We start from the raw sequence: 25,073 nt of genomic DNA, 5'->3' as shown, positions 1-25,073 counted from the left end.
CGTTACACCCTAAGGACGACTGAGTTTGAATTTCGTGAAATGGCCCCTGATTGTACGAAAAATTGCATTTTTAGCTTGTGGACCCTATAGAGGTCATAATTTTTATCCGATTTAAAAAAAATATTATTATATCACCGTTACACCCTAAGGACGACTGAGTTTGAATTTCGTGAAAATCGGCCCAAAACTGACAGACAAAATGGCCGTCCCTCGTTCTCAAATAGCGTAAAAATATGGTATATCAAGGTTGTGGACCCTATAGAGGTCACAATTTTTATCCGATTTTGGTTGAAACTTGAAATGTAAGTTTATAACATAAAGATCTCAGTTCCTTTCGATATATGCGCATATCGAATTGTAATTTCCTGAATTATGGCCCTTGATTGTAGGAAAAATCACTTTCTTGTTAGCTTGTTCTCTATCCATCTCTCTAAAATGTGGGCGTATCTTGCCTGGCAGCCGCTGGTTATCTGATTTTGTTGAAACTTGAAATGTATGATTATATCCCAAAGATCTCGGGTCATTTTGATATTCACGCATATCGGACCGTAACTTCGTGAATTATGGCCCCTGATTGTACGAAAAATTGCATTTTTAGCTTGTGGACCCTATAGAGGTCATAATTTTTATCCAATTTAAAAAAACCTATTATTATATCACCGTTACACCCTAAGGACGACTGAGTTTGAATTTCGTGAAATGGCCCCTGATTGTACGAAAAATTGCATTTTTAGCTTGTGGACCCTATAGAGGTCATAATTTTTATCCGATTTAAAAAAAAATATTATTATATCACCGTTACACCCTAAGGACGACTGAGTTTGAATTTCGTGAAAATCGGCCCAAAACTGACAGACAAAATGGCCGTCCCTCGTTCTCAAATAGCGTAAAAATATGGTATATCAAGGTTGTGGACCCTATAGGTCACAATTTTTATCCAATAATTTTGAAACTTGAAATGTAAGTTTATAACCCAAAGATCATGGTTCCTCTCGATATTTGCGCATATCTCGCACATATTGGACTGTAACTTCCTGAATTATGGCCCCTGATTGTACAAAAAATTGCGTTTTTAGCTTGTGGACCCTATAGAGGTCATAATTTTTATCTGATTTAAAAAAAACGTATTATTATAACACCGTTACACCCTAAGGACAGTTGAGTTCGAATTTCGTTAAAAATATGGTATATCAAGGTTGTGGACCCTATAGAGGTCACAATTTTAATCCTATTTTGATGAAACTTGAAATGTAAGTTTATAACCCAAAGATCTCGGTTCCTTTCGATATTTGCGCATATCGGAAAGTAACTTCCTGAATTATGGCCCCTGATTGTACGAAAAATCGCGATTTTAGCTTTTGGACCCCATAGAGGTCATAATTTTTATCCGATTTAAAAAAAACGTATTATTATATCACTGTTAGACCCTAAGGACGACTGAGTTCGAAACTGACAGACAAAATGGCCGCCCTTCATTCTGAAGTAACACAATGATATGGTATATCAAGGTTGTGGACCCTATAGAGGTCACAATTTTTATCCGATTTTGTTGAAACTTGAAATGTAAGTTTATAACCCAAAGATCTCGGTTCCTTTCGATATCCATCTCTCGAAAATGTGGGCGTATCCTGCCTGGCAGCCGCTGGTTTTCTAATAATTTGTTTTGTCATGTCAGGAATATAAATAATAGTAATATAATCAAAGGGATTTAGTTACAATTCATTTTATGACATATTCAAGGTTGAAGATAATGAATGAATAATTGCGTATTTTAGGGAAAAGAGGTGTATGCAGGATTTCGAATAAAAGATAAAACATGGCATCGTGTTAAAGTAGAGAATATACTTCAAACAAGTAGAGGAAGACAGTGCATGTAAGATTTGATTATTATTAAGGGTTATAAAAAGGCCAATTTTTCTGGTGGTATATACAAGTTCTTATTCAAACTTGGCTGTAAAAATCGATAGAGATAAAAGCGCTGTCTTATTGATTTATTAGTAGTCTATAATTGAAAGTTTTAATGAAGTGTCTTTTGTGTGTAGAAGGGTCCAAGATACAATTCCAGTGTTGACTGAGAAAGTCTGTATGGAAAAGCATCTATTTGTTCAGATAGGATGAAAAATCAGAGATCCTGTATATGCAGCATGTTATAGATCCCCTGATAATTGGAAATAGAGTATGTTGTAGTTTGCTGCCCTGTTAAAATTTCCCTAGTGTGCCTGATTGGTGTGGAATTGTACTATGTTAAACCCCATTTCTTTAGGCAAAAGTGTGAAAACAAATGTAATCAGTGACCAATCAAAGTTAATGACATATAGTTTCATGTATTATTTAATACCAGTATGCATTATTCAAGGTTTGCACACACCTGAAACTCTTGGAAAAATGAAAATATGATTTCCAGTACTGGAAACTCCTGGAAAAATAAGATTACTGCTTGAAACTCCTGGAAAATTAACATTTGTTGTTTCGCTATATATTTTAAAATATAAAACTGAAGGTAGTCATAAAATGTTTCTATACAGGGACTCCTGGAATCTGGTAATCAACTCCTTGAAAACTCCTGGAATTTAAAGTGTTCTGAGTTGTTCCTACCCTGTTGATTATGTTTGTTGTTTTCTTCAGATGCTATTTAGTGGATTATGGACAAATGGAAAATATACCAGTTAACGAGTAAGTTAGATAGTACAGGTATTAGTAGTAGTAGTAGTAGTGTTATATATACACAGAAAGTAAAACAGTAATTGTGAACATAAGAACTTGATTAGATTAACTCATCCAGAATTATTATATATTAGCTATATGATCATACTGTAATTTGTCATATATAATTTCATGATTTAGAATTCGTAAAATACCTGAAGAATTTCGACACGTGCCACATCAAGTCAGAAGATATGCTTTGTATGGAATACAGGCTTTGACACTTGCTTTAGATGCTGAATTAATGGCCAAAGATACGTAAGTGAAAATCACAATACTTGACTTGGTTTCAAGATATCTCTTGGTGTAATAAAAATAATTAGTTTTTGTTTCCATGACGATCTTATAAGACCATTGTGTCTGGGATTTACCTGACCGGATTGGATTGAAACAGCTATCTTAACTATAACAAGGCTGTAATTTCCTTCCATTAAATCTGTATGTTTTCAGAATGAAAAGAAAATTTACTATGTTGCAGTAACTGTCATAATTAAATTAATTATTGCAATTAACCCAGCTGAAAGTAAACAATGAAAAATTAATCTTTTAAACAATCACTACCATAGGACATGCTATGATACACACAGATATTATTGCTATTGTGATAATAAGATTTACATCATAGCTTAAAATGGTGTAATATTCAAAGGTTTTATCAAGTCCTAATAAAATCTTAATTTATATGATCTTGATTTGATATTATTTAAATTTCAGCCCTTGTGTAGTGTGGGATCTTTCTGCTAAAGAATATTTAAAGGATTTGAATAAAGGTAAATATAGCTGTATGATTCTGATTTTTAAGCCTGGAACACACTGGTTTAGAGTAAGGACAGGCAAGGAAAACTGTCAAGTTGTACGAAAACCACACATGACAAAATCTTTGTTTAGGAATTCGATCTGCACCAATCTGAATGTTTAGTTTGCTAGAATTTATGTGTGGTGAGCTGGATACGGGTCGACCAGAAGTTTCTGTAGTCTGGTCTGTAGTCTGGTCTTTAGTGTATGTAGATTTTGATTTGCGACTACTACAAGACTATTGGTAGTAAATGCTTAAATAGGCTGGTTGACTGGAATATAGAGAATGTTTTTTTTTTTTCATTGCTTGTAAGAGGTTTTAAGAGAAATGATTGTGCCACATATCAACTGGTTAATATCAATGTTTCTCATGTCAGTTCATTTGCACATACAGTGGACTCTGTCACATCCGACATCGTACGGGATCGTTACAATAATTCGGATCACACAGCGTTTCGGAATACCGAGCTTTCTCCAAAACCGGAAATACTGTAACTTCGAAAACCGGAAGTATTTTTATATTGTAGCTTCGAATCACCAGAATGCTATTCCCTTTATAAATGATAAACTTTTCTGTACTTTCAAAATTTTATTACATTAAATAATTAACAATAACAATGCATGCGTACAATATATTCATAAAATCATTTACATGTAATATCAATGCATGCGTACAATATATTTATAAATATCAATGCATGTAATCGTTTAAAGTAGTTTGCTTAAGATTACCGGAATCATATCGTAACATCTTCTAACAAATGAATTGTTGCGATCATCTTTTCGTCCTTAATCTGTGCGAAGTGTTTAATGTCGTTGAGCATGCGTAGGCATTTTGAATAGGTCAAGTCTGTCGTTAATGTATATTGAGTTTTTCAAGCCAATCAGAGTAAATGGCACCTGTCATCCAAGCTTTGCGATTGGCCGACCAATTGACTGGCAGGTTGATCTTGTCCACTCCCTTAAAACATCTCCTGTTCTCTGCTTTACCGATCACAATGTGTCATTGTGTTGACGTCTTCAAATTTTGAGTTGGTGTAAAATCGTTTCTTACTGCAGTTTAAATTATCGGCAAACTTCTGTTAAAATTCATCTTTACGCTTTAATATGTTTGACACTGTAGCTCGGCCAATTGAATACTTAACGGATAAATCCTTCTGCGCAGGTCGTGGAACTTTCTCGAAATCTGCTATAAGTTGCCGCTTTACATCTAATGTAAAATCTGTTCGGGCACGCTTTGCAGGATGTTCAGACATTTTGAATACAATAATGTATAATGATTCTTCAATCGCAGCAATTTTTATATAATGTCGCGGTATTTGACATGAGTAACTAAAATCAAATACCAAGCGCACTCTTACAAGAGAATATAAATTGTAAAATAATCAACAAAGAATTTATAACATTATCAAAGTAATCAACACAGACCGGCGCTTGCGAGTTTTAATCTCACCGATAATTGATTGGTGATTGCTTGTTAATCTTTTCTGGCTTCACACCCATTGAGTTTTAATCTCACCGATAATTGGATGCTTCACACCCACCGTTTGAAGTACGGATTATACGGTGTCGATTCAATGGAAATTATGTGACGGGACGGCTGATTGATGTCGGAATCCGGAACATACAGAATTTGGATTTACCAGCGATTTTTTGGCTGAAGTAATAAGGAAATAAATCGGGACATGAAAATCATGTCGGATGTCACAGCAATCCGGAGTGATCAGAGATCGGATGTGACAGAGTCCACTGTATAGCTGTAAGCCCAAGTCGTTCACAGCTAGAGATCAATTTTCATTATGTTACAAATTTTGAATCTGGATGTGATGGAATTCTGCCCTAATTTTTCAGAATCAACTAAATCTCAGGTAGAGATAAAGTATGTAAATACAGCAGGTGTAAAATATGTTCGATTGTATCTCAACACACCTTCAGGTAGAATTTGTGTTAATGATGATCTTGTGAAGAAAAAGTATGCTACTGTTTCACCTGTTTATCAACTAGATAATAAAAGCAAGTATATTTCCTAGCCGCTCTGCACAAAGAATTGTTTATATTTTTGCTAAGGTCTTGTTCTCCACTTTGATTAAGGTTAACATATTGACATTCCCATACCCCACTTTAAGGTTAGCAAATTGACATTCCCAATGTGCATGTGTACATATTTCACCAGCATACTATTGTCTTAAAAGGGCAATTAATTAAAGCTAAATCTGCCTATTACAGGTCTTTCTTTAGACCTTAGATCGTCGATCGGGCATCAAAACCGCGTAACTCGTTTTTTTTGCGATTTTCATGTTTTTGCTTAAATCAACTATTTCCGCCGTGATAAATACTGTCTAAAAAACCTGTACGTCTACACCAATAAAATTTGGTGTAAAAGTCACATGAACAAAACCTTGTATTTCGATTGGTTAGAAATGATGCACGCCAAAACCACGTACCTCGCATTCGACCACGTGTACACTGTTAGCCTGAGGAAGCCTAAATGTCTAAATAGAGTTAAATGGTGTAATTAGGTAAGTTTTTGTACTATATGCTTGATATTTTCAAGATAAACTAAGATAAATATTACTTCTGAAGTGATATGGATTGGTTTTCGAATTAATCTTTTCCCCTATTTTGTTTAATGAGGACAATTGTCAGATTTTTGAATTTTCAAATTTGGCATATTGTATGACTGATAGAAGTAAATTGTGTCTTATAGAATGTGCTATATGAGAGCAATCTAATAGAAAACGCCTTGACAACGTCCTATTTTGAGCCTAAATTGGAGTTACGTGTTTATGCATTCTCCTAATTTGTTTTAATTATATCGACTTGCGTGGTTTTGCATAGATCTATCGGCAAATCAAACGAATAAATGAAAGAAAGAAATTGGGTTTAACGTCCTACTTTTCCGCTCCAACCGGGCTAATGAAGACGGGCATACACCATGCAATGTGCTACGAGGAAAATGTTGCCCGGGCATCAATAGCATTCCAACTGTAAAGGGTTCTTTTATGTGCCCACCAATTTATACACGAGGTCTCTGTATTTCGTCCCATCCTTACGACTAGGCCATCGAACCTCAGGCCTCTTAGTTAGTGAGACTGAGCCACCTTGGCAGCCGTAAATCAAATGAAAGAATAGATCATGACAATTCACATCATATTTTTTTTTAATTTCAGAATCACAATGATCTCAAATAAATTCAGCAACTGGACATGTGTTCGAATGGCTCTACAACAGTCTATTACAACAAAAAAAACAATCTGCCCCGATTTTTCAATCACAGAGTGGGACATCTAATCTTTATTCATCGGCCAGCGAACCGAAAAACTTAGCTAATCCCTTGACAAGTAAACGTCGCTGTTTTACTATCAATCATAGTCCGAACAACTCTGGTGATTCTGAAGATATTTCTGATGCTGAAGACCTGGAATAGGTTCGAGAAGCCAAATCACCTAAATGGACCCTCCCATTCGAAATAATCCCTGCGCAATCACCAATTACTGAGATAACCTGTTTAGAGAATGCTTCTGATCTTGATTCCTCTACTGAAAATCCTGCGAATGTCTACAATTCAAGTACAAAACTTCGCCAAAGACGAATAAATTATTTAGCAAGGATGCAGGGTCAGTTGTATAAGGGTATAAAGAAAACCGTAGAGGGAAAACGCACTTATTCTACAATCAAACAACCCAAGGCTATTTTACCTCGTGGTTGTAAGCCATCCTGCAAAAAGAACAAACAGACGCGGTGTGATGAATTCACAGACAAAGACCGACAGATTATTTTTGATGGTGTTTGGAAAATGGATTGGAACCAAAAAAGAATTTTTATTTTCAGTAATGTTGATGCCGATAAACCTGCAAAAAAAACGACAATGGCAGAACAGTCCAGACGAAAACGAACCCTCACATACCATCTCAAAAGAGAAGACACAATTAGAGGTCACAATTTTTACACACTAAGATCTTGGTTCCTTTTGATAATCGTGCATATCCAAACTTAACTTAATGGATTATGGCCCCTGATTGTTCGAAAAATCGCATTTTTAGCTTGCAGATTCTCTAGAGGTCACAATTTTTTTTCCTATTTTAAAAACCGTTTAAATATATTACCATTCCACCATAAAGAAGGTTGAATTCGAATTTCGTGAAAATTGAAATGAAACTGTCCAACAAAATGGCCGGTCTTTGTACGCAAATTGTGTAAAAGTATGTAATACGAAGGTTGTGGATCCTCTAGAGGTCACAATTTTTATCTGATTTTGATGAAACTTGAAATGTATGTTTGTAACCCAAAGATCTCGGTTCTTTTTCGATATCTTCCTGGATTATTGCCCCTGATTGTACAAAAAAATCACATTATTTTTTTTAAGCCCGTTACTCTGTCCATCTCTTGCAATTTGTGGGTGTATCTTGTATTGCAACCGCTTGTTGTCATTTCTGTCAAAATTTGAATAAAAGAGTTTTATTTTCAGTAAAATAATAGTTATTATATGCCTGTTGTAGTGTCCATTACCAGTGACCCATACTTAAAAAGATTCACATTAGTCTATTTGTAACAGCTACTGGAGCAAAAAAAGCTTAAAGACCCCATAAGATAAAAAATATAAATTTCATGTACGTATAGCCAATGCTTACTATATCCACTTTACGACAAGTTCAAGCCAATCTGATTAAAATTAAAAACGACTTTGCCAATTATCGAAAACACTCTTAATCCCCCAAATGCATATTCGGAATGTTTTTTCCTTAATTACCTATATACAGCCGGCGTGCGTATTCATTAATAAATAACCAATTGACTACGGAATAATTTGTTTTGTAATTTAAGATCCAATTTAAAATTTGTCTTATAATGTCCCGCCCTCTCTTCTAACGACAGCGATTTTAAAACTTTTTTAAAGTGACTTTTTGTTAGAGTTCCTCTACCATTGTTTGCAGTCCAAATGATTTGAGATACTTTTCTATCGGAAGAGTATTGTGGTTTTAATTTCCCTGAGTAAAAGAGTACAGGAGTAAAAAGATGTGGTCATGCAAAATGTATCATAAAAGTCAAACATGATTGAAACGCGATTTGTAAATGACTATCCGTTATCAAAGTAGTCAACTGTATCGCGTTTTCCTGTAGCCATCGTACAGAGCCTTTCTTTCTGCATGTGGATTTGACTTCATTACTCTGAAATAGACCGTAAAAATGAAATACGAAAAAATATCTCAATATACGTTAGTACAGTACAAATAAATTTTTTGTTAACCATCTAAATCGAATAACAGATTGAGAAGGGTCATCTAACTATCTTTGTGTATTTATAATAATATGGCAAGTGTAGTGTCGTTAATATCTGTCATTAATCAATCTGACTAAAGTTGCACAGACATGGGGTCATAAATTACTTTACACCTCGATGTGGGATTAAGAATGATGATTATGTAATTACTTTTTTATGCTGGCCAGATCAAAGACATTATGGTGGAACGTGTGCGTAATACCCCACGAACAAACGAAAAAAGTTACGGGGGAACTTTTCTACAAACATTTCTCCTCACGACAACTAATCGTAGAATCATACACACATTAATTGTATAAAATAATTATGTTTTACTCATCAGTTGTTGTTTATAATTATTATTTACCCAACAATCAATTAGCTTTGTTTACCGATGTTTTTGTAATAAAGTAGCCTCGTATTATTTGTTGATTGGCGTTTAAGCAACATTTAATTGACTGGATATGAAATCTGAATATAAATTATTCGATGGATAAACGGTTGTGATAAGATTAGGTTATAATGTCTAACATCGTTTAACTTCTTTATAATAAAGGTATTTTACAATTACATTGACAGTTTAAACACTCACCAAACGGCACCAGAAACTCCACGTATGATCACATGTATTTGATATTCATGTCCATGAATCCCATGCAATTTTCTCGCCAAAATTTAACCTCAGTTACTACGCCCGTAGGGTGCATGGAACCGTACATGGTAATAAGATTCCCAGCATTGATTAGCTGAGAAATGAGGGCAATCTATTGTTATGCATGGTCATCAGAGAAATCTATATTCGCTGTGAATTTCAAATGAGTATGATAAAAGTTGTTCTTTGTGTATAGAAATGGTTGTTATTATTATATATAGCTAATAATGAATATATCGACAAGTGACTGGCACCATTTGTATTTCTGCACTTATAGAAAATAGTTTGGGATATCAAGTATTACGGGGTTATCCAAATTACTGGTAAATGCGCTAATTGCTTGTGTCGTCTGCAGTTGCCATGTGGCCTGTTTGATCAAAGGCAGATCAAATGGATCTACGGCATAATACAACATTTTAAATTCACTCTAAAATATTCCAATCACAAATGTCTAATCTATAACAATGCAAGACGATAATTCGGTGATTATGATTAGGCCAATCACATGTTATTTGGACCGTCTATAGACACTTGTCAACTGGTGGTGTGTATAGACAGTGATATATTCTATAGATAATTTATATTCTGTGTGTAGTCCCTGTGACGTCACCAGCCAATCAACCAGATTAAGGTCGTAATTGAAAAAAACGAAAAGCATTTTGGCGTGTCGGATACTTAAACGTTAATAGCCGAATTAATTTTAATCAGATTGGTGTTAACTTGCCGTAAAGTGGAGATAGTAACCATTGGCTATACGTACATGAAATTTAGATTTTTCATCTTATGTGGTGTTTAAATTTTACTGACCAAAATATTGAACTATTGATAATTAGAATTGCAAGCCACTGCAAGAAAAAAAATTTTTTCTGTGTTTTAGCCGTATGCTTTCATTTTCTGCCATAATAATGAAGGCACATAATTTTGGAGGAATATTACTGGCATGGGATTGAAGCAGTTACAGGTCGCTACACTTTCATTCTCTCGTATTACAAAAACACATATTTTTTTGCATTCAGAACACATGCTATACAACATGAAAATATTTGTATTTGAAGTCTATTAGAGGGAATGGAAGCTTATTGATGTTGTGTCCTAATTCTGACCTCTATATTAACTTGAACTAAAAATGTCTGATGAGCAAAATTATGGTAGCCCTGATGTTCATGCACTAGGAGGAAAATTTTGTGCAGACTTTCACATTCCCACCTAATCTTCTTCAGTTATTCCATTTATCAAGTTTTATTTTAGATGCAGACTAATATTAAAGCTTGTACCATGTCCAACTACAGACTAGTGGAAATTAATGCCGGGCTAGTGTCTGACAGTAGACGACTAGCCCTGGGCTAGTTGAGTTCGAATTTTGTGAAAATCAGACAGAAATTGCCCGACTAAATTAGTATGCAGTTAGTGTAAAAATAAGGGGCCACGGTGGCTAGTTGGTTGAGACGCTGGCTCGCTAGCCTGGAGGTCGGGTGTTCGATCCCTGCATTGGCCGAGAAAGTTCATCTGGATTTTCCGACATGGTTTCCCCTTGTCAGTGGTGCAGAACAGAGGGCCGGACAAGGACAGCTGTCTAGTCCTTCGGATGATACGAAAAACCGAGGTCCTGTGTATACATTGGAATGCACGTAAAAGATCCCTTGGCAGTTGGAATTCGATATAAAAGTAAGCGATAGTGCCGCTGCCGGGCAAAATTTCCCTCATAGCACACTGTATGGCGTATGCCCGTCTTCATTAGCCCAGTATAGGGGCAGAACAGTAGGACGTTAAACCCCAATTCATTTCATTTCATTTCATGTAAAAATATCTAATACCAAGGTTATGGACCCTCTAAAGGTCACAATTTTTATCCGAGTTTCCAAATATGTTTATATCCCAAAGATCTGGGTTCCTTTTGATACTTGCACTTCCTGGATTTACATGGTGCCTTCTTGTTGTCAAAATGGCTTTTTCTTAGCTTGTTTGCTGTCCATCTCTTGCAAAATGTGGGCATATCTTGCATGACAACTGCTTGGTTAACTGTGTAGTGAGAATTGTCAGCTCATTATCTAAATCTTAAATAATTTATCTTTAATTAAATATTTATTTATTTAAATTCGTGCTAGAATTTGCCATCCAACGGTCTGTAATTCTTGCTGAGAAAAGCACATTAGAAATGTAGGGCCTACACATAATTATTAATTTTTATAATTTTAGATGTAAATAATGCAGACTCTACTCAGATTGTACCATGTCGAAACCTGTCTGAAACTAAAGCCGATATTAATAACTTCATTAAATTGATCAGTAACACTTCGAAGCCCCAAAATAATGCCAAGGCTCAAAAATACTTAACAGAAGTTAGTTCATCGGATGAAGTGAATACAGTATCAAATGATATGAGAAGAAATGCTGTATCAGACAGCGAAACTGTTACTCAAAAATTGAAAATAGAAAAACCCAAAGTAGTTGTTCAACAGAGTATGAATAAACTTGAAGAACTGTTAAAATGTTTGCCTTCTGCTAATTATAAAAGTGATCATACCCCTGATCCAGATATGCCTATTCCCTTTCAAAGAGCACGCTTGCCAAAGATTGCCTTACAAAAAGCGAAGCCTACCAGTGAGGCTGAACATACCAGTTTGCCGCAGCCATCCATTCCAAAGTCTCCTGTGTAAGTTTTCTCTTTATATTAAAACATATTTTCTTCATTTACATTTATCTTGTCGCCAGCCCTTGTTGCCACTTTGTAGGCTGCAATTATTAACCTATCTTTCTGAATTAACGTTTTTTGTCTGTACTATTCAAAGGAAGAAAGTATCCCATTCATTTTCAATAATAACTTTGTTATAAATCTTGTTAGCACGTTAGAGACTTTAACTGTTATATTTTTTAAATTATTGTTCAGCTTGTCACAGTTTGGCGCAAAGCTTCTGATGGTCATACAGTGTGTTTTGTTGCCTGGCAACCCATGCGATGTGTGGTGTTAAATAAACATTATTCATTGTGAATTTAGCTCGCTTAGTAGGATCGGATAAATCAACCTGTAAAGCTTTTTGAAGCAATTACTATGGAAATTTGACAAGTTTGGCATTTGTGACCTCTAGAGGGGTCACAACCTTGATATACCATATTTTTACACTGTTTGCGTTTGAGGGGCGAAAATATGGTATATCAAGGTTGTGGACCCTCTAGAGGTCACAATTTTCTTCTGATTACGATGAAACTTGACATGTTAGTTTATAACCCAAAGATCTCGGTTCATTTCGATATTCGCGCATATCGGACAATAACTTGTTGAATTATGGCTCCTGATTGTACGAAAAATCACGTTTTTAGCTTGTGGACCCTATAGAGGTCATAATTTTTATCCGATTAAAAAAAACGTTTGACTAAATCACCTTTATACCCTAAGTATGGTAGAATTCGAATTTCATAAAAATCGGACGAAAACTGACGGACAAAATGGCCGCCCATCATACTCAAATAGCGTAAAAATATGGTATATCAATGTTGTGGACCCTCTAGAGGTCACAATTTTCTTCTGATTCTGATAAAACTTGAAATGTAAGTTTATAACCCAAAGATCTTGGTTCCTGTCGATATTCACGCATATCTGATTGTACCTTCCTGAATTATGGCCCTTGATGTTACGAAAAATCGCTTTTTCTGTAGCTTGTTCTCTATCCATCTCTTGCAAAATGTAGGCATATCCTGCCTGGCAGCCGCTGGGATATTTTCGTAATGCAAACTCTTTATACTGCTTGAATATTTTAATGAATTATTTTGTTTACATAAGTATTGAATTACAGTTACCGCACATGTCAATATTATTTTATTACCAAACTTAGAATTAGATAAGTAATTAAAAGGATTTGTCCATTTATCAAATGTGTCGATTATTAATAGTTATGAAATTGTAATTATTTTAATGAATGTGAGCCTAATTACCAAAGAATATGCATATCGAAGTCATTATAGACTTTTTGACAAGTGTTAAATTATTGTTTTGATCTGTATCTTATGTCTTTTCATTGTATTCTCCATTTCAGGAAAACAGTCATATCACCCGTTAAGACGACACCTTTGGAAATTCCTAGTCCGTCCATTATAAAAAAGTCTCTAGTGCGACGTTTATCGGATACTTCTGTCGTAAATAAGACTAATAATGGGTACCGTTAGCTTTACTATTTAGTTAATACTGGTGATTCCAAGAATTCTTAAACTTAATTATATATTTTTTATACGCCCACATTTTCATGTGGACGTATATATTGCCATCGCCCCTGTCCGTCTGTCCACAATTGTTTGTGGACACTCTACAGGTCACAATTTTTATCCAATTGCAACGAAACTTGAAAAATAGGTTTATCTCCGTAAGATCTTGGTTCCTTTCGATATTGGCATGTATCAGACCGTAAGTTCATGGCCCCCTGATTGTATGAAAAATCACGTTTTTAGCTTGTGGACCCAATAGAGGTCAAATGTTTTATCTGATTTCGTTGAAATTTGAAATGTAAATTTATAACATGAAAGATCTTGGTTCATTTCGATATTCGTGCATATTGGACCGTAACTTCCTGAATTATGGTCCCTGATTGTACGAAAAATCATGTTTTTTAGCTTGTGGACCCTGTGGAGCTCACAATTTTATTCCGATTTAAAAAAAACTTTTAAATATATCACCGTTGCACCTTAATGATGGTTGAGTTTGAATTTCATGAAAATCGCACCAAAACTGCTGGACGAAATGGCCACCCTTCGTTTGCAAACAGTGTAAAAATATGGTATATCGATTGATCCGATTTTGATGAAACGTGAAATACATGATTATAACCCAAAGATCTTGGGTCCCTTTGATATTTGCGCATATTTGATCGTAACTTCCTGAATTATGGCCTTTGACTGTACGAAAAATCACGTTTTTAGCATGTGGTCCCTCTAGAGGTCACAATATTATCATCTGATTGAAAAAAAAAAACATGTGAATATATCACCTTTGCACCGTAAGGATGGTTGGGTCCAAATTTCGTGAAAATCGGACCAAAACTGCCAGACAAAATGGCTGCCCCGCCCGTTCTCAAATAATGTAAACATCTGGTATATCAAGGTTGTGGACCCTCTATAGGTCACAATTTTGATCTGATTTTGATGAAACTTGAAATATATGTTTATAACCCACAGATCTTGGTTCCTTTTGATATTTGCGGATATCGAACTGTAACTTCCGGAATTATGTCCCCTGATTGTACGAAAAATCGTGATTTTAGCTTGTGGTCCCTCTAGAGGTCACAATTATTATTTGATTTACAAAAACGTTGGAATATATCACTGTTACACCATAATGTTGGATGAGTTCGAATTTCGTGAAAATCAGACCAAAACTGTCAGACAAAATGGCCACCCCTCATACGCAAATAGTGTAAACATCTGGTATATCAAGGTTGTAGGCCCTCTAGAGGTCACACTTTGTACGGAAATTGTGTAAAAGTATGTAATACGAAGGTTGTGGACCCTCTAGAGGTCACAATTTTTATCTGATTTTGATTAAACTTGAAATATATGTTCATAACCCAAAGATCTCGGTTCCTTTCGATATTCGTGCATATCGGAGCATATCTTCCTGGATTATGGACCCTGATTGTACAAAAAATCACATTATTTTTTTTAGCTCGTTCTCTGTCCATCTCTTTCAAAATGTGGGTGTAACTTGCATAGCAACCGCTTGTTAGCAAATACTTATGTTTATCACAGTTACTGTTATATATTTTTCATGTTTTGTTACTGTTTTCTTTATTAGATATTTGATCTTAAATTGAATGTCAAAGATTAAGATTTCAATGAGCAATATCAGTATTATACATGTATGTATGGGTTGGTTCTCAGGTACTGTGACACATACAAGTGGCTTCAAGGCCATCTTTCGTTCAAAGTAACAAAAATGTATATTAGATTACCAAATTACGACCATTATGTTTTTAAATAATATGTAGTAAAGATTGTATCATGGGTCATGCTCACCTTTCTATTGAGATGTTAATATTTAGTGAGGAGTCTATAGCTAGTCATTATATTTGAAAACCCCTTGCTATGTAGTTCATAAGAATTAGTGACATAGACTCTCTCAAACAGAATGTTTATTTTTTCAAGGCTGTGGTTTGTAAATATAAACATTTCATAATACATTTTTGTCTCCATTTACTTTTAGATACAAAGTGTAATCCAATTCTCAACTGGAATATAAATGACCTGAGAACCATCCTTTTATATGTTTATGTAATTTCAAGGGATTCATTTTGATGTTAATTTAATGTATTTTGTTACTGAATTAAATATTTTGAAATTTACAATGTGTTTTATGTGGTTCTCAGGCTGTTTTTTTCCACTTAAAATTTGTTAAAAAGATATTTTATGATACATCATAAAAGACCGACGATTATTACTTCTATCCTGCTGCCTCCCCTATAGACAATGTTGTGCTTTATTCAACTTTCAGGTTTTCAGAAGGTTCTAGTGAAGATGTAGATTGTATGAAACCACTAGACGATGAACAAGAGAGGATAAAAACTAAATTTTTAGGACAATCTGCTGGTAAAAGGTATAGATTTTCCATTAGATAATTGATGTATGTGACATTTATGTTATACATATTATTATGGAATTGTAACATATTGTAATTTTCCTATTTTTGTACCCTGCCTTTCAATGGAATATTGTAATGGTTTTGTCCATCTGTCACAGCTTTTCAAACACAATAACTGCTTCTGATTAAAGATACATTATGTAAGATTTAGATAAAGAGTTGAATATATTGATAATTTCATTCAAATTACTTTATTCTGAGTGAAGATATTAACCTTTGAAAGTTTGACAAGATGTGTGCTCTGATTGTAACCACCATACTGGTTGTTCGAGTCTAAGCCTCACTTCACCATTTTTATACGCCCACATTTTCATGTGGACGTATATTGCCTGTCCGTCCGTCCACAATTGTTTGTGGACACTCTACAGGTCACAATTCTTATCTGATTTTGACAAAACTTGAAATATAGGTTTATCTCCAAAAGATCTCGGTTGCTTTCGATATTGGCATGTATCGGACCGAAACTTCATGGATAATGGGCCCTGATTGTACGAAAAATCACGTTTTTAGCTTGAGGACCCTATAGAGGTCACAATTTTTATCCGATTTTGTTGAAACTTGAAATGTATGTTTATAACCCAAAGATCTCGGATTGTAACTTCCTGAATTATGGTCCCTGATTTTTACAAAAAAAATTGTTTTTAGCTTGTGGACCCTATAGATAATTTTTGAGGTCACAATTTTTATCCGATTTTGTTGAAACTTGAAATGTAAGTTTATAACACAAAGATCTTGGTTCCTTTCAATATTTGCCCATATCGGACCGTAACTTCCTGAATTATGACCCCTGATTGTACGAAAAATCATGTTTTTAGCTTGTGGACCCATTAGAGGTCATAATTTTTATCCGATTTAAAAAACCGTATTATTATATTACCGTTCCACCCTAAGGACAGTTGAGTTTGAATTTTGTGAAAATCGCCCAAAAATTGACAGACAAAATGGCCGCCGTTCGTTCTCAATTAGCGTAAAAATATTGTATATCAATGTTGTGAAACTTGAAATTTAAGTTTATAACCCAAAGATCTCGGTTCCTTTCGATATTCGCGCATATCAGACCGTAACTTCCTGAATTATGGCCCTTGATTGTAGGAAAAATCACTTTCTTGTTAGTTTGTGCTCTATCCATCTCTCAAAAATGTGGGCGTATCCTGCCTGGCAGCCGCTGGTTATCCAATTTTGTTGAAACTTGAAATATAAGTTTATAACACAAAGATCTCGGTTCCTTTCGATATTTGCGCATATCGAATTGTAATTTTCTGAATTATGACCCTTGATTGTAGGAAAAATCACTTTCTTTTTAGCTTGTTCTCTATCCATCTCTCGAAAATGTGGGCGTATCCTGCCTGGCAGCCGCTGGTTAGCTTGTGGACCCTATAGAGGTCAAATTTTTATCCGATTTAAAAAAACGTATTATTATATCACCATTACACCCTAAGGACGGCTGAGTTCGAATATCGTGAAAATCGGCCCAAAACTGACAGACAAAATGGCCGTCCCTCGTTCTCAAATAGCGTAAAAATATAGTATATCAAGGTTGTGGACCCTCTAGAGCTCACAATTTTCTTCTGATTTTGATGAAACTTGAAATATAAGTTTATAACCAAAAGATCTTGGTTCCCTTCGATATTTGCACATATTGGATCGTAACTTCCTGAATTGTGGCCCCTGATTGTATGAAAAATCGCTTTTTGTTTAGCTTGTTCTCTATCTATCTCTTGCAAAATGTGGGCGTATGGATCCTGCCTGGCAGCCGCTGGTTACAGTAAATCATTAAATGGCTGAACTGTTCTAATCTGCTTAAAATTGGAGCCATCTGATGGTATTGAGAGTTGATTATGGTTTTGTCAATGTCTAATTAATAGTTTTATATAACATTTAAGGCCCAAAGAAAGACCTGCAATAGGCAGAATTAGCTCTTGCATAATGCCTGATTAAGTAATTGTCTTGACTGGGTGCGCTAAGCAGAAATCAGCAATCAAATATCACCCAGAGTAGACTTGGCACTGGAATTTAATATGAAACTTATTTCTTCCAAGATTTTATAGAAATCTGACAATTAGTACAAGTGTTTATCAGAGTATACTATGATATGCATCAGTATAGTTCCCATTGAACATGTCTAAGAAGACTGTCGCAGTATGCCAATAAAAATATGTCTCCTTATAAGAATTTTGACGCAGAAATACCATATGTATTTTGTTTTATCAAGGTTGTTAGAGAGGTTAATACCACCAACTAGAAAATATAATAGTGTGATTGCCAAAGATATGTGTGTAAGTTATTTGTCATATATACGTTTTGGAATATTGTAGCAACTATTAAAACTGATACTTCAAATATCTGTTTATATTTTGAACTAGAACCGGTTTTGGTTGAGGAAGAAAACTGATAGTAAACAACATAACAATTATGTAATTCTATCCAAAATTTAAGAGAATATTTATTTGCCCATTCTATGATCCAATTTTATTCAACAGTTGCAGAAAGAGAAATGGGGTTTAATGTCCACTCAACATTAACTAGGTTGTTTTTGGATCATATACTTTTATTTGCATGCGTAATCTTTAACTCACGATTTTAGGTGTGCACCCTACTTTGATTAGCATAATTAACAGATCTTATGATCTACAGTACATACCTGAGACCACTCGGTCACCAAACCCCTCTGTTTTTAATGTAATAAAACAAACTAATGATTTTTTCAACCACAGAAAAGTTTACCAGAGTTAGTACATGGTGTACAAAAACCAAAACCATTCCTAGATATAGAAGAATTACCATTTGCAGAATCGGTGAAAGAGGTAAAATAAACATGATCAATAGCAGTTGTTATTTGTTTATATTGTATTTATTATATTATACCAAGATCATTTCTATAATGCACAATCTGGAATACAAATCATTTCGACTTTCATGGATGGTCCGTACAGGAGGTTGGTCATTAGAGTTGTGGATGTTGATTAAGCTTAACTTCCTAAACTCCAGCTATGAGGGTATGATGTTGAACATCATTTATGTGATAGGTTGAACATGAAAATACCAGCAGTATTATCGGTATTGTTGCCATGCACAACAATATAAAACATTCACACAATTACATGTTCTTAAACTTCTTGTGAAGTTTGTTTGGCGATTTTTAAACTGGTTTATGTAATTACAGTATATACAAGCATGTAACATTGCATCTATGATGACAGTACAAGCGTATACTTGGCCAGCTATATTACAAGGACGCCATGTGGTTGGTATATCACCATCTAAAACTGGTAAAACTCTTTCTTATCTTGCTCCTGTTATCACTCAATTATACCATTCATCAATATATCTACCGCTACCAGAGGGAAGTGGGGTAAGACTTATTAGCTTATTATTATATTATCATTGATAATAAATCCATCTAAACATCTTACATTAAAATACTTTATGTAATAGTTATTGCCTTTGTTTTAATTTCTCTGTTATCAGCAAACATTAGTTTACATTTTCTGACATTGTTATTCAATGCGGCCCCATATTACTGTCAGTCAGTCGCCCACAATATCCTTTAAAAAATCTGTACCTTTTCAAGACTTTGGAACATAATAACTTTAATTCTAATTTAGTGAGAATAATGAAACTTTGTATATAGTTTCATTACATCAATACCATGACTAAGTTTGATAATGAGCATTATCTGATTAATCAATTCTATATTAAGAGATAAACGTGCAAGTAATAATGAGTGTCATCTATTTTGGGGACGATTGAAGTGACGTACATCCTCCTAGCTGGTCACTTTTTTGAAAAATATTTTTTATGAAACTTGGTATGTGAGAAGTACCTTTAATATCCATGAAATGTAAAAAGTTGTTAATATGAGTTCTTCATACAATCTTTTATTGTTATACATCTTAATAATTTAGAATTATGAAAGATGATTTGTAATCTATTGTAGCCAATAGTATTGATATTGGTATCATCATGGAAGAAAGCACAGACAGTATATGAAACGTGTAGATTAATTGTACAAGGTAGAAAAGATACACATATTTTAGTTTTATATGCTGGTGGATCAGAAGACAATCAAACAGTAAGTTCCACGTTCTCATTTTATTTTTTTTTATAATCTAACATTTAGACACAACAAATGTTAACTATACTTCAAGGTAAAGATGTTCATAATACTTGCAATTTCTAGTTGCTCCTGATTAGTTTACTAAGAACAATGTGTTGTTTGTAGAATGAAAGTTCTAGTATATTATTTCATATCAAAATATTGATTATATATTTATGATCTGTTTTCTGTATACTGAAACATGCAATTTTTGATTGAAATCCTATATTAATGAAATTTGCCGACATATCATATAGTGTACAGTTATTTCCAGTAAAATTTAATGAATATATACTGTTAAGAGTGAAATCCAATATAATCTGATTAATTTCAGTATAATTTAATTAAATGAAATTTGCCTTCAGAGTCAAATCGTATACAACTATACTGAAGTCCAAAAGAAAGTATACACTGTTCATTTCGTCCTGTTTCAAACAAAGTCGTTTTTCCATTGTATGCGGTATTTGGGTACAATGTCCATTTGTTTAGCCGTTTATTTGCTTAGAAATATTGAGTTTGGACGCACGAGACGTGTTCAGTGTAGTTTTATCACATTTTTTTGATTTAACAAAACTTAGTCATATTTTTAGTGTGTATACTTTCTTTTGGACTTCAGTATATTTAGAGTAAAATCCTATATGATCTGATTAATTTCAGTTAAATTTACTGAAATATACTGTCAGATTCAAATCATTTACAATTATTTCAGTATAATTTACTGAAATATATACTTTTAGAGTGAAATCGTATATAATTATTTTCAGTATAATTTACTAAATGGTTGTAAAATATTGGTAGCTACACCAAATTGTTTATTGAGAGTAATGGAGAAAGGATACACTAATCTCCTACGATTATGTCATTTAGTAAGTTTTTGATGTAATTAGTATATATATTTCATATATTAAGGAAAACTTTGTGTATACACAAATGTTCCACCATTATGAGAACTAATTGATTTGATTTGAATTTTAAGAACCAGAAATTGTTTAATTAGTTTGTATTAAAGTGGGTGGTTGGGTGCTTGAGTTGTCTATTGCTTTAGATCATAAAGTCTGTCATTAGTCAAATGGTGTGGTTTCAATCTTGGAAGTGACAAGGTTAGACCTCATGGGTTTTGCCCATGTCCCCCGGTTTACTACTGCTTTAAGAAACTCTACATGCAAACAAATTATTGAAATAGAATTTAGCTATGAAATTACCTGGTTTGTGTCAAGTAGACTTTAAATCCCATTTCTCTCTTTCTGTTGTTCAAAAGTAAAGGTTTTTATATCTATTACTCTAGGTTGTTGATGATGCTGAGGTATTAACAGAACAGTTTACTGAACAGGTATACGCATATGAAATACATAACGATTGAAATGGCGACCTGACAACAACACACACAGATGTGTACAGGTGTTTTATGTAATAGTCTTTAAAATATGTGAAACTATTTACTAAAAATCGGTAACTATACACTATATATATTCGTGAATACCTAGTAAATATATATAGAAGATCGGAAAAGACGTTAACTTGTAAGTGAGTTTTTTTCTGTAAAGTGAAGATATTGACCTATTTATAGATTGACAAGCAGGGTATATTGTTATAGTATAGTGTGACTGTATAACAAACCTGGGAGTTAAAGTGACTCACGCGTGTTGAACAGTATTAATAAAACTCATACCACTGCAAAAAATAATGTCGTCGGGCACTAGGGGAGCGTTTAAGAAAATAGATACTGATCAAAGAAGGCAAAGCCTCAACGCTACAGAAATGACAGATATGAACAATAAACTCACAATAATGAAAAATAATATGTTAACAAAAGATGATATTAAAACAATAGTAAGTGATATTACTAGTTCGGTCTTGTTAAGCTTCAAGGAAGAATTTAACGCAATTCACGAAAAACTTGATACTACACTGAAAGAAAACGAGCTTTTAAGGAAGGAAAATGATAAACTCAGGGCCGACTTTAATGAATTGAAGGAAACAAGCGAAACTGAGAGACAGAGAATAAACGAAGCCATAAGCATGGCTAATTACAACGAGCAATACTCTCGTAAAAACAATATCCGAGTATCAGGCATACATTTTCCCGACAGTGACGAACCTATGAAAGAAACATTCATGAAGTTTGTTCATAAGCATATTGGAGTTTCGGTATCACCAACTGAAATAACAGCCATTCACCCCCTCCCTTCCAGGAATTTCGATAAACCTAGCCTGATTTTAGTAAAAATGTCGAATTCGGAAGCCAAACGAAACCTAATGATACACAAAAAAATAGTAGCTGAAAAAAACGTGAAATTTACTGACGACATTACCAAATCCAATCTGAGTTTAATGAATAGGGCTAATAACATGGACTGTGTAGAAAAATCGTGGTATTACAATGGTCAGGTATATGCAAAATCTAAAGGAAGAGTAAAAATCAAGATTAACTTATCGAAAATTTTCGAGACAAACTCATGTCAGCCCCTTTTGACCAAAGAAGACAGTCAACGGATCTTTAAAGCATGATGTAAATATTATTGTTGACACACGCCTCGTACATGACCATGCATTGACCCAATTCGGTTATATGTACAAACACTAATAACCAGTCACAAATATTGTTACGCAAGTACGCTACAGACTGGAAATTTTGGACTAAAATATAATTTGTAAATACCAGTCACAGGCTTTTGTGATAATCATCCAACGAATATATTCAATTAGGTGAGGCTTCTCTCTTATCGAGGAAACCCAAGGGTGGTGGTGACTACGGTGGGACATCAAATATCGTATTCAGAGACACCACAAACACATCTCTTCACCAATATTCAATTATAACTACTAAAATAAGGACGAACTATTATATTTATATCGTTTATATATTTATATCATTTATGTATTTATATCATTTATGTATTTATATCATGTAATGTCATATATCATTATCACTAGATAGTGAATAAGAATAGGCATGCGCAATGGTATAATCAATACAAAATATAGATTGTGTTAATTATACTTATAGCATAAAACACCTTGTACACATCTCTCCAATTTAACAACCTAGGAGGATGAAGCGAACGCGAATTATAACAAACCAGTTTCAACAAGCACCATATAATATACACACATTAATATACAATCACATATACATTATTATTAAATATACAACCATGAAAAACCCCAATATTACCTTAAATAACATCTCGAAGATAATTTATAAAATACAATATTGTCCGTTAAAATGGCAGGAATAAGGGCACTCTCACTTAATGTCAGGGGACTTCGAAATAAACAAAAGAGAGAAAAAGTCTACCTATGGCTAAAAGAGCAAAAGGGTCAAATAATATTCTTACAAGAAACTCATAGTACAAAGGAAGATGAAGACTTTTGGCAAGGAGAATGGGGTGGGACAATTTACTACTCTCATGGTTCAACAAATTCTGCAGGAACCTCAATACTATTCAATTCGAATTTTCAACCAAAAGTCATTAAGAGTATATCAGATGAAAATGGGTACTTTGTTATATTAATAATACAAGCTGAAGAAAAAATTACAGTTCTTGTAAATACATACAGTCCAACATCCGACAGTGATCAAAATGCTTATTTTAATAAACTACGTAATACACTTACAAAAACTCTTTCTAACCAAGAATATGATATAATATTTGTGGGAGGAGATTTCAATAATGTGTTAGATACAAACTTAGACAGAAGTGGGGGTAATTACAGAGTAAAATCCAAGGGATTAGCAGCTTTAAAAGAACTTATTAATGAATATGAATTAGTAGATATATTCAGAATACGAAAACCAAAACTGCGGCAATTTACATGGCGACAAAATAAACCACTTATACAGAGTAGAATTGATTTTTGGTTGACATCAGAGAGTACTCAAAATTATATAAAATCTTGCTCTATTATACGTAATACAATAAGCGATCACTCCGCAGTCTTTATTGAATACGTTATCGTGAATGAAAGAAGAGGTCCAGGTTTATGGATTTATAATAATGATTTAAACAATGATAACAATTACTATAACTTATTGAAAAAGTCGATAGAAGAATGGTGTAGCTCATATCATGATCAATATGATAAGGGGGGGCTATGGGATTTTCTCAAATTTAAAATTAAACATGAAACAATACTGTACTGCAAATGTAAACAAACTATTAAACGAAAATTAAAAGAAACTCTGAATAACGAACTTTATCATTACGAGAATAAACTAGGTAGTGCCAACGTAACAAAAAATATTGAAAACATTTTGAACCGTATTGACGAGGTGAAAATTAAATTGAACAATATCTATGAGGATGAAACTAAAGGGGCAATCCTACGTGCAAAAATTCAGTGGCACGAAGAAGGAGAAAAAAATACAAAATTCTTCCTTGGAATAGAAAAAAGAAACAAAATAAACACGGTTATTCAAAGACTAACGAATGAAAATAACGAAATGATTTCAGACTCTAACAAAATTCAGTTTGAAATTTATAAATTTTACAGAAAATTGTATTCACAAACGAATAAATCTATACAAACACAAAATATTTTTATAATGAATGATAATACACACCCAGTAATTGAAGACAACTTAACACACATATTTGAACACAAGGTTAGTGATTGTGAATGTCAAACTGCCCTCAAATCATTCAAAAATAACAAAACACCAGGTAACGATGGACTTACTGTTGAATTTTACAGAAAACACTGGCAACTTGTAAGGGTCCATGTACTTAATTCATTCAACTGTGCCTTCGAAAATGGAACCTTATCTAATACGCAGAGACAGTCAGTAATAAAATTAATTCCAAAATCCGGAAAAGATAAAACTCAACTAACTAACTGGAGACCAATTAGTTTAATTAACGTAGATGTAAAAATCTTAAGCAAATCCTTATCCATAAGACTAAAACCATTCCTTAACGACCTCATTCATCCAAATCAAACAGGC

At 33.9% G+C, this 25,073-nt stretch overlaps 1 protein-coding gene across 1 annotated transcript in view; it reads left to right on the top strand.

The window, feature by feature from the left end:
* LOC126814896 (putative ATP-dependent RNA helicase TDRD12) overlaps positions 1 to 15,670 on the top strand; it is a 29,499-nt gene extending 13,829 nt beyond the window's left edge. Inside the window, exons 4-10 of the mRNA XM_050540344.2 lie at positions 1,776 to 1,873; positions 2,626 to 2,673; positions 2,845 to 2,961; positions 3,418 to 3,473; positions 5,350 to 5,511; positions 11,607 to 12,063; positions 13,442 to 15,670. Coding sequence (XP_050396301.1) covers positions 1,776 to 1,873; positions 2,626 to 2,673; positions 2,845 to 2,961; positions 3,418 to 3,473; positions 5,350 to 5,511; positions 11,607 to 12,063; positions 13,442 to 13,571 — 1,068 coding nt within the window. The 3' untranslated portion in view covers positions 13,572 to 15,670. The remainder of the gene's footprint in view (positions 1 to 1,775; positions 1,874 to 2,625; positions 2,674 to 2,844; positions 2,962 to 3,417; positions 3,474 to 5,349; positions 5,512 to 11,606; positions 12,064 to 13,441) is intronic.
* Positions 15,671 to 25,073: the final 9,403 nt, after the last annotated feature.

This window comes from Patella vulgata, chromosome 3 (assembly GCF_932274485.2).
Source record: "Patella vulgata chromosome 3, xgPatVulg1.2, whole genome shotgun sequence".
Classification (NCBI taxonomy): Eukaryota; Metazoa; Mollusca; class Gastropoda; family Patellidae; genus Patella; species Patella vulgata.
Note: the sequence above shows the minus strand (reverse complement) of the source record. Positions and strands in the feature narration are given on the sequence as shown.